This window comes from Sturnus vulgaris, chromosome 18 (assembly GCF_052056855.1).
Source record: "Sturnus vulgaris isolate bStuVul1 chromosome 18, bStuVul1.hap1, whole genome shotgun sequence".
NCBI lineage: Eukaryota > Metazoa > Chordata > Aves > Passeriformes > Sturnidae > Sturnus > Sturnus vulgaris.
Window position 1 is genome coordinate 8,172,738 of NC_142260.1, and position 15,705 is coordinate 8,188,442.

Consider the following 15,705-nt stretch of genomic DNA (forward strand, 5'->3'; position numbering starts at 1 on the left):
GATATGGCAATTTGATCTTCATTAAAATGAAATACTTTCTGTACCTAACTCTGAGCTAACAATGTGGGAGCATTTGGCTGGGATTTTTTTCCTTCCCCACCCCCTCAGTTTGGTTTAAAGCTGAAGGAGTGACAGGGACAAAAACGTGTTATGCTTATAACTTTTTTCCCTCAAGTTATTGGGAACATTATCTGTTTGTTCTGACTTTAGGAAATGCAATCAACGATGACAAAAAAAACTGCCAAAGGGATATTCTCAGAAAATTAGTTCTGTTAAAAGTCCAGCTGAAAATGAGTGCAGTGTCCAAGCCTTTTATATCTGATTAATGACTAGAACTTTTAAATAATAAATGCCAGAAAAGAATAATAAACTATTATTTGCATAAAGAACCAAAAAGCTGCATAGCAACTAGGAATTTATGTTCATGCCATGCTTGATTCTTGTCAAAAATCTCCCATTTACCAGTTTGGGCTGCTCTTAATGGGGACATCCTTTTTATGTGTGCTAAATGGTGAACAGCAGCAGAGGTACATAAATAGGGGGTTCTTCCCTTCTGCATACACATAAAAAATTAAGTTGGCTTTGTGTGAACAGGTCTGTACTACTGAGAGCATGAATAATGTTAGTTTCTATAATTGCTAACATCTGGCTTTCCATAAATCTGTTAAATTACATGGGAACAGAATTAGATTTCAGTATCATAAGTAAAGCAATTAAATGCAACTCTGTAGGCAATATGGCTTTATATTCATCTGTGAAATCCTTTTAGTTTTGAACTGTGAAAGCTACCCTTCTAATCTGCACTGCTATTCTGCTGCATCCTATACAGATTATAGTCAAGGAGCTCTTAATGTGGTAGGGAAGACAATATTGATGATGCTTGTTGAAACCACCAAAGGCAACGTGAATGCTTCATTTATAGCTTTGTTTTCAACAAAAAACACAAGTCAAAGTCTATTGAAAGGAAAATGGGATATCTTTAAGAATGCTTTAAGTTTAACAATAGCTATTTGGACATAATTCATTTGATACCAGTTCATTCATAGTTCTCTTCATGTCAGTCTTCATGCTTTTTACTTCTTGCAGTATTCTGGCACTTGTTAAACAATGAACTACAAGTTTTAATTTCTCTTTGTGCTGCACCTTTTCCACCACCAGCAGTGAGTATTTCAAGCACTCAGTTATGGCTAAGTTGTGCACTAGAGCAATAATGTTCTTTTCTGGCAAATTAGACTTTCAGGACAGCAAAATGCACCATTTTTAGGCAAGTCTGAGTGACGAGCAATTGAATCATGCTGTCAGACCACTAGGAACATTTCTTGCAGAGGACTGGCCCACAGGTTAGCCCAGGAGTGCAGCCCTGTGAAGGCAGTGAAATTGCCTCCAGCTTCCCTTTGGATCTGTAAGCACAACAAGGAACAGTGATTTTCTGGCAGCCCAAAGCTTTGACTCAGTTGTGCAGGCTGATACTTGCATTTAATCAAATCCAAGGGCATGACCACATTTCCACTTATTCCTGGAGTATTTACGAATTGAAATCAGGAATTGTACTATCCAGACCAGAGTGAATTTAGTGATTTGATTGTTATAAATAGTTTTTTTCAGCAGAACGAGAGAATTTTTAGTCTTTGTAAGACAGGACATTTTGAGGTGATGACTCATGAACCCATGGCATTTGTCCAAATAGTAAGGCCACTGGACATCTCGTCCCATCTAAATTAGACTTTAGGTAAATTTTGTTTGTAAATTCTTTTGACTTTGTTGGTTTAGAGAGAAGTTAAAAATGGGTGATACTGAACGGTTAAAATTTCATCCTAGCGATAAGTTAATTTCAAATTATAAGTATGGTGGTTCTTCCTTGTAATTTCTGAAGTCACCTAATACTATTCTGGAACTGCCATGACAGAAACCATCACATGCTTCTAAAGGTTTTTCTTTTCCACCCTTCTTTCCACTGTTGATTACCGTTTTCATTGCTCATGTTGGAACAAAAGAGACCCACCAGTTTACTTGACAATTTGTCAATATATTGTTTAAGAACAGTCCGAAGTTATTGTCTGAAAGAAAGACTAATTTTTAACAATTTGCTTAAAAATCTAATAGCTTTCATTGCAATAAAAAGAACACTGCATGAACGCCCTAGATAAATTCATATGGCATAATTACATTTTACCCTCTAAAAGCAAATTTATTGAGATATTGTGATTTGCTTTTCTCTGGTATATAATGATTTTCTTTTGTCACCTGTTTTTTGTGTCATTGCTAAATCATACTGCATAGCTTTAAGACTTTCTTTGTGTGTATGTATGTATGTGTGTGTATCAGGTGCCTCTGAGTTCTTTTTATTTCCTTTTTTTTTCCAATTCACTTATACCTTCCAGCAATGGGAAAAAAATGCAACTGACTGCTTTTAATATGGGAAATGTTGCCTGTGCTAGGAAATTATGAAGAATAATGCATTTCTATTTTTATGTAAAACCCAGAACAGAGAGTGGTCTGGTTAACAGAAAGTCACTCTGCTGTCTAGTTTCCAGTCACTGGGAATGAGTATGCACCCTTATCTGAAGGTTCAAGTTTGTCACTGATATGTGGTTCCACTAAGGTACCTCAGACTCAGCATTTGCAATTCAGCCTGGTGGAGATCGTTTAAGAATTCTTTGTGGAATCAAAATAAATGCTGAAGAATAACCTAAAAACCATCAGTGCTTAAAGCCTACCAAGTAAATATGGAAGATATAAAATGGAATGCACCCTCATCCACCAGCAAGGCCGAATAAGCAATAATTGCTTAATGCAGAAATAAAACTTGCCCCGTGACAAATGTGCCCAAAACTTTTATAAATCTGCTGTTTTGCAGATATCGATGAGTGTGCCTTAAAGATCCACACCTGTTGGAATGATTCAGCCTGTGTGAACCTGGCAGGAGGCTTTGACTGCCTTTGTCCATCGGGGCCATCTTGCACTGGAGACTGTCCCCATGAAGGTGGCTTCAAGCGGAATGGGCAGGTGTGGACCCTGAGAGAGGACAGATGCTCCGTTTGTTCCTGCAAGGTGAGATCCAGCTGCTCTGGGACTCAGGAGTCCTTTAATTCTCTGGGCTCAGGTCAAAAAAACCCAATATTGCAGTGCTACTTTTTTTTTGTTGGCAAAAATACTAGCCTAAGCCCAGGGCACTGAGGCAAAAGGTAAGCTGTGCTGTGGACACTGAAGCTGGGATGAGGATATTCCTCCAGGAAGGCATTTATTTCCTTGATTTGCACAACCACACACATCATTGAATAGTGGCTAACCCTGCTGAGTGTCCCTTGTAGAGGGTCTTGCATTACTCTTTAACACAATGTGCACGTTCCTTACTTAAGAGCTTACTTGCTTGCTTACTGGAAACTGATTTTAATTTCTCTTTCATATAAATATGCATCTCTCAGCTCTGTAGTCAGCCCACTTCCTGTTGGCTGGGTTTCCCTTTGCTTGGAACACATTTGAATTAACTGGGTGAGAAGAAAGGTCTGAGCATGAGTCAAAAGTCAGAAGACCCAGCAGCAGGCACTTAATTTCCTCAAAGTGAAGAAGGGTGAAGGGCAGCTTTTTCCTTGGCTGTCTTGGCAGGTCTCCCACTTGAGCAGTGCAGCTCTCTCTGCTTGTTTGGAGGAGCCAGGTCTGGTATCAGTGGATGTACCTTAAAGAGTTAACATTTAGGTCGGAGTGGAGGGTTTTTTTTGACTTGTTGGGTTTTTTTTCCCCCCTAGAAATTACTTTTTTTTTTTCTTCATATGGTAACCAAGTTAGAAGAACATTTGGCTCTGCTTTCTTGATTTTCACTAGTTAACAGAGGAATGGACTCTTTGAAATCAGAAGAATTTTAGAAACACCCTAATCCAAGAAGGAGTTGGTCTTTTATGGTCCCTCTGATTTGATTTGTTCATAGCATAGGGTAAAGCTGTCCAAAGGCACAGCACACCACTACAGGCCTATACATGAGTTCATGTAAAATTAGGTTTTGGCCTCTGCAAGAAACTGAAGATGGAGCATGACAATTGTCCTATCAGTCTCCATATCTCAATGCTTGGGAGCCAGAGAAGCATAAGAGGGTTTGAGGGGGAACAAAGGGAAAGAGGTGTTTTGAAGTTGCAAGAAGCTGAAAGCCTCATCCTTTCTGTTTTGCAGTGGTGTAGCAGAAGAGAAAATTAAGACTTCAGAGTGAATACAACCTAAAAAGTACACTGCTGGTTTGGGCTCAGTAGGGAATATGTTCTTGTTAGTTGCTATATTTTTACTTCAAGTAGCCTCAAGCTCCCTAAAACTCTTCCTATCACAAGCTGATATGTAAAACTTTACTGAATATCAAGCTTTTTTGGTAATCTTGGGGAACCAGCAAGCTTATGGAAGGCTTTCCAGTCAATAGAATAAGCAGTTTAATAAATGTGAAGACACCTAGTCTGCCTTTGCAGAATTATAACTGTTAGTATTCACATTTTAGATTGCTTGCAATTTATTTGCCATTTCTCATTGCATGTATTTCTTATGTTGAATGTTCTTACTAGTATATGAAAATACAGAGATGATTAACTGGTACATAGTTTAAATTGAGCCTCATACTGTTGTTACGACTCTTACTATGTGTCTTCCTCACTTCTCTTTTTCCTTCTATGAATTAACATTTGCATTTCATTTCATTCCAGTAGCTGCCTGTTTCAAGAGCAAATTCTTGTCTATAGAACAGGGAAAACAGAAGGAGCTCCTTGTATATCACATCTCGGGCAGAATGTAAAGTCTTCACTCAGTGTTTAATGAAATACATTTTTATACATCCTGATAGCTTCCAATAAACCAGACTACTTCTCAAAACTCTCCTTTTTATGCAGTTGCATGGAGAACTGGCCCTGCTTGATCTTTTGCAGCCTGCTCAGTTTGCAGTGAGGAAAAGACCAGAATGTAACTAAACCATTCCTTGTATAACTTACTGAAGCTTTGCAATGATTCTACTTACTTGATTTATCCAGGAGGCAAATCAGCATTTCAGTTTTGAACTAAAACCGGCTTTTCTTTTGCTATAGTTATTCTGGCAAAGGACAGGTAGATATATTTTGTTCATTGGCTGAAACACATAGTTACCATCTTTAAAATATTTTAACTTACAATCCAGTACAAAGGAAATTAAATGCATTAACTTAATGAACTTCAAAGCTATTTGTGAAGGAGAATACTATGGAATATAGGAAATTATATTGCTTCATTTATAAAATGAAGCAAAGTGTCATGATTGAAGCACAGGCTATTTCACTGGACCCAGTATTTTCAAACCATTCTTGTTCATCTAAATGTACATAAAGTTTACAAAATAATAAATTCTCAAAACTATAAATTAACATTATTCCTTAACTGTACTTGACATGTCTTGTATAAACATCTTTCTGAACTATTGTGGATTTAATAGACCAGCAGATTTAAGGCTGGTAGCATTTGGAGTGGGAAGCTATTGTGCTCTCATGAAAGAGGCAAAGCCTGGCTGTGCAGCCTGGCTGTATCTGAGCTTTCAAGTCTTTTTTCTGGTCATGACAACCCTCCCTTCCCTGTATTATAAAGGCCTGGGAGATACATGCAGCACTGGGAGCAGGGGGATCTGCCAAGCTGATGTGTGCTCCTGAAGGTGAGAACCTTTTGGTGGTTTGGTTTTTGCAGGGTCTGATTTCTTCCTAAACTGGCTTTGGGGCTCTGTGAAAACTTGAACCACCCTTAACAGTGATCCTCTTGTGGGTCAGTTTTTCCTTTGAGGAGAATTTTATATTCATACGTCTGATGCTTTTGAAGAATGTAGAACTGATTCAGTGAGGAAGGTGGGAAGGAAGAGGTGGTAATAAGATGCTAAGTGTTATTACTGACCTAAAGAAAATAAGGTTTTCTATATATATTTCTCAATTTTCTGTTTATTTCTCAGGGCTACTGCTGAGCTGCAAAGATGCACATGAGACAGTGTAGCTTATGAGGCTTTGTGTCAATGCACTATAGGCATAAAAATGTTTTTTAAAAGGTATAGAGCTAATGAGGTTGTACACAAAACACAGATGCTTAGAGACGAAACAGAGTAGCAGTAGATTATGATTATCAAAGAAACCATCAGTTTTCTTCAGTGTTCTGAAATATGGAGAGTAAAGGCTACATAGAACATGCTCAGGGAAGCACAGAATTACCAGCAGTAATTATTCAGCAGTGTCACCAGCTGAAAGGGGAATTTTGAAAACTGATCTTGAAAGCTTAGAAACTGAATTGCATTTAAGCAGGTGGGCTGTTGTTAGCCATAATTAATCAGCACAGAAGAGGAGAGAGACTGCCATGGTGGAGGTTCCCTGGATTCCTGTCACAGCCCTGCATGCCTGACGCTGGCCATCCTGACAGAGCTGCTGGGCTAAGCTGGCTTGTGATGTGCAGCTGGACCTGGCCAAGCCTGTGGCTAAGGAAATAGATTACTGCCATTCTTCCTTGTGATTTACTCAGACTGCTGAGTAGGGAGATAAAGTTTCTTTATGCCTCCTCCCACAGCTGAAGTGGCCATCTAGCCACTAGTACATATTCTAGTACTATACAGATAATATTTACCTTAGTTTGATGCAACACGGAACACAGCTTGTAGAGTAATATATGCCCTTCAGTTGTCAAAAGTGTATCAGATCCTTGCTAACCTGGCATGTTTATTCCCTGGTGCTCATTTTTTACATGTTGCATTGTGACAAGACTGGCTTTGCTTTAAAACAGGAACCTAACCCTGGTTCCTACATCAGATCAGAAGCAGTCACCCCCCATGCTGCAAGCTGAGCATCCTGCTCTAGTGGAAGGGGAGAACAAAATGAGCTTTAATTTCCCTTCCAACCCAAACCATTCTGTGGTCCTTTGCTCTGGTTATGGCTGTTTTGACTGCCTGTTGAAAAGACATCCTGGGCTGCACTCATTCTTATTAGAAATAAGTTTTTTTCAAGGATCAGAGGAAATAAATTCCCTTACATTGAAAGGTGTTCCTATATTTGGTGGCAATGAAATTTTCTTCCTTACATCAGCTAATAGACTCAGAACAAAGTTCCCATAAGGCTAGGAAAATCTTCAATGAAATGAATGGAGTTGCTTTTGGAATTGTATAGTTGTGATCCCAAGCAGAATATAGCTTTATCCAGGCCCTCTGTAATACATGCACTGAATTATAATGAATGATGTTAAGTTATCTTTAAGCAGGTGTACTGTAGGTCCAGATGTGGGACAGACACAGAGGTCAGAATAAAGAACAATTAGTGCTACTGTGCTTGTGCTGTATTTTGTTCTGATTAAGTTAAAGGGACCACCTTTATTCAACTTATTTTCTTCACAGTGGTACATTCAGTCAAAATAGTGCTAAATAAATATTATATGTATTAGAGTGGCAACTGCTTGAAGAGTTTGTTGATTTAACCAATGAGATATGAAATTGCTTCACTGTATTTCACTGAGATACCAACTGCTTTTAAATTCAGTTGGCTGAGGACAGGAAAACAGTGTTCTTAGATTCAGACAGAACTGGATCCATGTGCTGACAGAAACTAGGATAGTACTGGTATTTGTTGTATTATGACAGGCAAGATCCAGTCCTTATTGGCAGGGAATAGGAGTAATAAGAAATTAATATTTCCTGCCAAGCCAAAGATGTGCCCTTTGATGTGCAGCCCTGTGTCCTTGTGTGGGCAGGTTGTGCTGACATCGGGGCAATGTGTCCTTGCAGGATGGGAGGATTTTCTGCCGGAGAACAGCCTGTGACTGCAGGAACCCCAGTGCTGACCTCTTCTGCTGCCCGGAGTGTGACACCCGTGTCACCAGCCAGTGCCTCGACCAGACTGGGCACAAGCTCTACCGCAGTGGGGACAACTGGACCTACAGCTGCCAGCACTGCCGCTGCCTGGTAGGGGCAAAGCAGTTTTGGAGAGGAGTCAGAGTAATAACCACTGTGACTTGCAGCAAAATAGACCTGGAGGCAGGCTCGTGGCTCTTTCTTCACCTGCTTTTCACACTGGGGGTGATGATAAAGCACTTACAGAGCCCCAGAGAGCTGAAAGCTACACCATCAGTTTTTCTCTTACTTAAGTGGGTCTAATTAGAAAAACTGAAGGCTTGACAAAAGCTTGGAAACCTCAACACTACATTAATTTTAGCCTTAGTCTACTTTTGAGAACTTTCATAAGGTTGTCTGGTCTTTTAATGACTTTTTTCAAACCTTTTATGCATGTGATGCAGTTGGCTGGAGAAGTTTCAGTTTTTTAATTACACCTGGTGGGCTTGTTTGTTATAAGGAACAATAAATTTACTTAATTTCTTTATTTGAATTCTACAGATCTGGAAACATGGAGTGCCAATGTATAAATTCGAAAAAATTAACCAAATAAAGAAGGATAAAGAAGACTGAAATTATTAGAAAAACATACAAAATAACTAACTCTTATTTTCTCATTAGACACTATGGATTATTCCCTTAAAGCTTTAAGTTTTTCATAGATGTACTAATTAGTGCATCAATGAAGTTCATGAAAATTATCAGTTTTCCATTTATAGCTGTCTGTATAACATAGTCTTTATATATGTTATTAATCAAGAGGTGTCTGAGCATCAGGAAGCAAATTACATTCAAAGCTAAGTTACTGTCATGAGGTAATTAGCCATAATGCAAAGTAAGTATTGAGACTGTGGCTTGCAGTTTCTTTCCTAATTTTATGATTGGGATAACATCCAGAGCTGTAAGATAGTGATACCCTAAATCAGTGCTGTGTGTAAGGCTCTGTGCAGTGTGGGATGTTCTCAGCTTCTCAGATGAAGTGTTTACAGAGCAGCATAGTGCAAGTTGTTGAAGACCTTTGCAGGTTAAATTTAGACATACAGAGATATACTCTGCAGAAGTGGCCTGATGTTTTTTGTCTTCACCATGTCTATCGACTAAACTGCTAGAGCTACTTTTCAAATAAAAATAATAATATAATAAAAGCAAGTAAATAATGAAATAAAATGAGTCAGTGGAACACAAATGGTATTGCTCTAACAATTCCTTTAGGAGCTGGCAATAAAGTTGATATTGGCAGTTGCTACTTAGATTGATGTTCAGTGCTTCTCCAACATACTAACCTACATCCATCTGCAGTGTTAATTTTCTGTTTAAACGCTTGCTGTGATCCTGCAGAGATGTTTATGTGATCAGGAGTAGAAAGAGTGCATGAGTCTGCAAGGCAATCACAGCAAAAATTATAGTTTGTAGAAAATATTAGTACCCAGTATTTAACCCTGCCTTCAAAAACCCCAAAGAACTCAAGTTCCCCTGCTATGATGACAGTGGTGTTGTTCAGTCAGGAATCAACCAAATGATAATCTGCTACACTGAGGAAACTTCAGCTCAGTATTCAGACATGTATTCATATGGTCAACCAAACTGAGGTCTGAACCTTTCAGTTTATTGCAATTTTGGCAAAACAATGCTTTTCCATTCAAAAGGGTACAAAGTTTCTTGTTGGTTCGTAACTGGCGAGTTCAATGACTTGCTTCAATATTTGCTTCACTGTTTATAGGAAGGAGAGGTGGATTGTTGGCCTCTTCAGTGCCCGACCCTGAGCTGTGAGTACACGGCCATCTCAGAAGGAGAGTGCTGTCCCCACTGTGTCAGTGACCCCTGTCTGGCTGACAACATCACCTATGACATCAGGAAAACCTGTCCAGACGGCTCTGGGGTCACAAGGCTGAGTGGTGCTGTATGGACAATGGTGGGATCTCCTTGTACAACCTGCAAATGCAAGGTACGATGGGCCAGGTGGAATGGTCGTGGAATGTTCCTGATAAAATTGGGACCTTCTCTGCCCCTCGAGGCTCACATTAAGATCTTGGGGAATTAAATGAGACCTGAGGCCCTACAGAAAACCCCTGTGGTTTCTATTTGGCAGAGTGTAAGCGGAACAATTCTCTCCTTGTTGAAAATGTTGAATACAGATATGTTAATATCCTAGTGCAATTTTCAGACATTCTCTTGAAGTGCCCTTCAGGCATTCTCAGTACGAGTCAAGGGTAACATTTCAAAAATTAGCTGGTGTGGATGTTCATGAAAATGTGTATTACAGAGCTGGTAAGCTGAGGCAAAAACACTGCTATAAAAGTTCCACCAGCAAGTACACAAGTAAAAAGGCATTGCAGCTCCAAGATAAAGGCACTCCCACAATAGTGATGGGAATATCACAGTTTCTATTCCCTGATCTCATCAAAACATATTTAATCCAATGGCTCTCAAGCAGGAGTGCAGTCTATTTCCTGTGCTTTGTGCAGTGATGACCCCACTGTGCTAATATCAGAATTATGAAAATGTTGTTTTGGCTTATATAAAATGTTCTGTTCACTCTGAGAAAGAAAGCTATTGCTCCAGGGCTTTAAATTATTGAAGGTAGCTTTTCTGCCATTCTTTTGAGTTGGTTTTTTTTTCTGTAGATTTGTGATGGATTAAAAAAAAGAAAAGTAAAAAAATGCTCATTTGGGCTTTTAGTAGTTGCTGTACTTTTTTATTACATAAAATAGCTTTATAAATAACTGTATATTAGAAAAAGATACTTAACAATGGATTAAATTCCAAAGCTGCATGGTGTTTATGTTGCCTCCATCCCCTCCATATCTGCCATGAACCAAGAACTGTACTGTCTGCTAGTTTCAGACAAGCAGAAAGCTTCCCCCTGTGGATCACATCAAAATTCTCTCCCTTAACTTTTGTGCATGAGAGAAAAATCCAGTCACCTGTTGCCATTGCTATGCTGTGTTTTATTATGGGGGCCACATCCAGGTTTCAGGTTGCTGTGGCAGTTTGGCCAGTCCAGTGCTGTTTGGCACAGCTGGCCTCCCCCAAGGGCCATGGTTGGGAGCAGTGGCCACCCCTGGCTGGGTGTTGCCCCTGGGGGCAGGTGTTGTTAGGTGGGAGATGGGTGAGGGATGCTCCTGTCTCTGCATGCCACCAGCCCTGAGCTCCCTGTGACCTGCTCTGCTTGTTTGTCCGTGCAGAATGGCAATGTGTGCTGCTCAGTGGATTTAGAGTGTCTCAACAATAACTGACCTGGTCAGACTGGACTGAGCCGAGGGAGGAGAGCTGCTGGAGTTAACACCTGAAGGGAAGCTGTGTGCGTTGGCATTTTATACAACAGACAATTACCAAAGTCTCCGAACGAGGAAGATGTTTGGGAGTTGCCTTTGGGACCTGTCACTCTGCTCATTCTTGCTAGCCTTGTCCGGGTGACTTCCAGTACAGTGCATAATAGAAATCAATGGTTGCTACAAGTTTTCAATGTTGTAAATCACACACTTTTCCTGTCAAAGAAATTTGCAAATATGTTTAAATTATTTCATGGGTAAACTAATGCTGTATTTTTGTTTTAATTTTGTGTATTGACAACATTGATAGAATTCAGCTCTTCTTACTTTGAATCTAGATTTTACCAATAAGACAGCCTGTCGTGATTTTGTCCCATGATATCACATACTTGGTTCCAAGGTCCCTGTTAGATGTATTTATGAAAATATGTATGTATGTACAGTCAGATTGCATAGTACTTATATTTCACAGCTGTCCAACATTTTAAAGCATTCAAAGGTATGGACAGAATGAAAGTAATCAAAATAAGTCTGTCTTAAACTATAAAATTAAATGCCATTAACTGAATGAAATGGCAGCATAAGCACTTTCTTCTCCAAACGTGCAGAGCAGCAACAAGACTTCTGTAGTGAGAAATGGAACTAAAACCCCATCCCACTGCCAATTCAGCACATATTCAAGAAGGAATCACCAGTCATTATCAGTATTCTGTTGAGTATAATTCCTCTGGATTATACACTACTAAAAGAGTCAGAGACCCTTAAGATGATAGAGTTTGAGTAGGTTAGAATTTGCTTGCATTTGTAACATCATTGATGAGTTCAGAATTTTTCCTCTTTTGTGTTTAAGGTAATAATGATGTGTGTCATCCTCAGTTACTGCTGCCATAGTGACAAAGTGCAGAGGCGCCTGTTCCAGCAGCATGCAGGACAGGAGACCTTAATGCTTGGGAACTTCCATTACCAACAGCTCAGAAACAGATTTTATCTTTTCAAATTTTATGACATTCAAAAATACTTATTTACTGTGTTGTGGAGGACCTAAGTTTAGACAGGAATTTAAATCAAGACTCTTAGCCCTCTGTGGAGGTTAGAGCTTAGATTCTCTTCAGCTAATGTCTCTTTTTTTCAGGAGGCTAGAAAGTTTGTGGCGTTAGAACAAGAATATATTTCTATGGCAATGCATCTACAGCTTAAATGTCACATTTTTAATGTGCTGTTGTGATTTTTTTCTGCTCATTTGTGTAGTGTTTTTTTTTTCCTTTTTATTTATTTAATTAAACACGCTGAATATATGGAAAAGATTGCAGAAATAACTATAGTGGCTACAGTTTGGAAAGTCTACATTTGTGAGTTTTTCATAGTTTCATGCAGAAAATGTGAAACTGATTAATAAGAAAGAAGTGTGACTATACAGTGAAAATATTAGTTGTCTTTTAAATGAAGTAATATTATGTTTATAAGGGGACAGTGGCAAAGAATATAAAATTACTTTCAGTCATTCAGGTAACTTGATCTCAATTTTTTAAACAGGTTTTGTTTTAGTTAACAGCTTTGTGTGGTAAAGTTAAATTTATTTCCTTTAAATGCCCCATCATTTTCAGCTAATAATGTATTGACTCTATTTGCATTGCCCTGATGATTGTATAATAAGGGAAAGAGTTGTGTTTTATATGATACTCAAAGGATGTTTGTAAATCATAATGTCAGCTCATTTTGTATATCACATTGTAAAACCCAATGGTAATTCAGCTGGATAAGATACCCAGTGGGCTGAGATATGAAGGGGAATGATTTAAAATTTGTGGGCATCTAAATAAACTCCTATGTACAGATTGCTTTCCCTTAGTTTTATTGGCAGGGTTCTGAAACACTGATCAGTGTCCTTTCCAGCTTCAACTCGTGATGTGGCAAAAAAAGGAGAAAGTGTTTGCCCAGAGGTGTAGCATCAGAGTGGTGAGAAATATGTCATTTATACCCAGGCAGAATCATATATTCCAGTCTGTCATACTGAATTTCTGAAGCTCTATAAATGGATTAAAGACAGTGCAGGCTCTGAAAATAAATTATTTCCCTTTTACCTTGTAGTAGTGAAGCCCTTTCCCAGGATACCTTCTGGAAGCTCCAGACCTTGTTAGGATCATATTTAACAGGACCACAGAAGTTCACACTTTTCCACTGCAGACCAATTTTCTTCCAGAGTTCAAATGCAAATTAATTCAGTAAAACCCTTGCAGAGTATTTTATACAGCATTACGTGTCATTATCTCCAGAGTGATGCAGCTTGAATTGTTTACACGAAGTCAAAATATTGACACAGACGTGTTTATGTTGCATTTTAAGCAGTTGCCCTGTGATGAACTTTTCCTCATGAAGTAATTTGATCACTAGTCACATCACAGGTACTTTCAGAGTACTCAGAAGCCCCAACCCCAGCTCAAAGAGCACATTTATGGAGGAAAACTTAATTCCCTGTGTTCTATGTGACCAAGGTAAGTAAGAACTTTCAAAACTTCTTTCTTGATAAAATTCTCTGTTCCCTACAAAGATATGGGCACTAAAATTAAAATGGTGAAAAAAGCCAATGTTTATTATAATAATTTAAGAAAATTCTCCTCTTTGTCTGTGAGATGGACACTGTTTCTGCTCAGGAGAATATACATGTTATATATATATATATATATATGTAGATATAGTGTGTGTAGTGTAGTATTAACTTGAGGAGGATTACCACTAACTGCTGTGAAAGGAAATTTGCTGCTAGTTAAGGGACTTGGTCAAAACACTGGCTATAGACAATTGGAATTTTGTAGCTGTTTCTGTTTATTTATTCTGTGAAAGAGCACTTTTTCTGTTAACCCTTCTGATGACAAAAAAAAAAAGTAAATGAGTAACAAACAGAAAATGAAACTTCCAGCTTTGGTAAAATGTCTTTGCCCTCCCCCTCTTGGTCAGAACCTCAGCCTAGGCTCTCTAAACCAGAACCTGGAGTTATTTCTTGTGAGAACAGTGAGTTCTCACCTCTGCTTCTGTGTGCTTGCAAACTCATCTCCTGAGTTAAAGCAAATGCAAATATTCCTTTGTAGAGGTCCCTGGAGTCATGGACCACTCTGAGCCATGCTGGTCACTGTGAAAGGCCAAAGTTGAATTATTCCCCACAAATGCTGAATAATATCAGCCTAACTCACAGGAATGTGTGTGGGATTTATTAGTGCCTTTGTGTTGCCTCAGTGACCTAAATAACAACTGTCTTCCAGTAATATATCTTCCCCCAAGAGCTGCCAGTGAGTTTTCAGGTATAACTGTGTACAAGATTTAATTAATAACATCTTTTCAATCAGATTGCAATGACAACCAAAATATCATCTTTTTTTTTTTTTTTCTTGTGAAAGACAATAATGTTTTACAAAACAAAAGGTAAAATGTCAGGAGTGATTACACAAATGGTAGAGTAGATTTTAGCAGAATTAAATCATAACTCCTACGAGCAATATGGGAATGTCTCACATCTAATGGTACTTACATAATCATCATTAATGAGGGGTTTTTAAAAAGGCCCCATGATAACAGTTTGATGTAAAATTTTAAGTGAATGTTGTGATAAGACATAATTGTTTGAGGAACATATTCTGCCAGCGGAAAAATGTGCCTGCCAACAAGCTCCTCTTCTTAAGGTACATCTTTGGAGCTCATTGAAATTTAAATAGGTGTAAGGAGAATTCATGGTAGTATAAATTTAAAAAATAAAAAAAATAAAATATCCAGTCTGGGGTGTCTGAATGCTTCATATCCAATTCTTCTCTGGTAGAAGTTACTGGTAGAAGTCAGCAATAATTCTGATTCAGCTGACCTCACAGGTGTTACTGAGCTGCTGGTATTGCATGTAGTCTGCAAATTACTTGCAGGTGCTAACAGGATTAATTTTTGCTACTAGCTGCCAGTGGGTAGTCCCCCTTGCACAGGTTTAGGTGTAGCTGAGAAGGATGTATATCAATAAGCTGATAAAAAAGGTCAAATTCAGGAGATTTTTAATGAAACCATCACGTGGATGTTGATAACACATGGATACATGATGCCAAAAAATCATGCCCAGTGGAAAAAAAACCCACAAACAAACAAACTAAAATAAGATTCCCAAAACCATATATCTGTCCTTTAATTTTTTTTACTGCTGCTTCAGCTGTGCAGTATGAGGGATGCACTGAATTCTGATGGGTGGATTCCTGACTGGAAGCCAAATCTTGGCTTCAGCAGTGCCTTACACTTGAATTTTTTTATTCCCTAAATTTGTACATGAGATTGTTTTGTTTGAGTGTTTTGATTGAAATTGAGTGGTGTGGGGAAGTCAGCCTTACTGTGCTCTATTTTAGACAGAAGTAGCTGCAACAGGACTGACCCAGGCTTCCTTCTTGTGTGTGCCTCTACCCTATGGGCAAAAAAACCCTTTGGGAAAGGGCCCAGAGTGACCTGGCCAGGCTTGGTGACCCTGGACTGGGGCTCAGGTGGCTCTGTGGTTACAGCCTCTGCTTCTGCAGGGCTGGGCACTTCCACAGGAGAGGCACAACCCTGCTGGGGTGGGGTTTGGTC

At 38.9% G+C, this 15,705-nt stretch overlaps 1 protein-coding gene across 3 annotated transcripts in view; it reads left to right on the forward strand.

Annotated features, from left to right (window-relative positions):
- The window catches only part of NELL1 (neural EGFL like 1), a 291,138-nt gene extending 278,187 nt beyond the window's left edge, over positions 1-12,951 (forward strand). For all 3 annotated transcript variants that reach the window (XM_088175603.1, XM_088175604.1, XM_088175605.1), the window contains 4 exons: positions 2,858-3,051; positions 7,742-7,918; positions 9,567-9,791; positions 11,032-12,951. In XM_088175603.1, the coding sequence (XP_088031729.1) occupies positions 2,858-3,051; positions 7,742-7,918; positions 9,567-9,791; positions 11,032-11,082 (647 nt within the window). In that variant the 3' untranslated portion in view covers positions 11,083-12,951. The remainder of the gene's footprint in view (positions 1-2,857; positions 3,052-7,741; positions 7,919-9,566; positions 9,792-11,031) is intronic.
- The last annotated feature ends 2,754 nt before the right edge of the window (positions 12,952-15,705 follow it).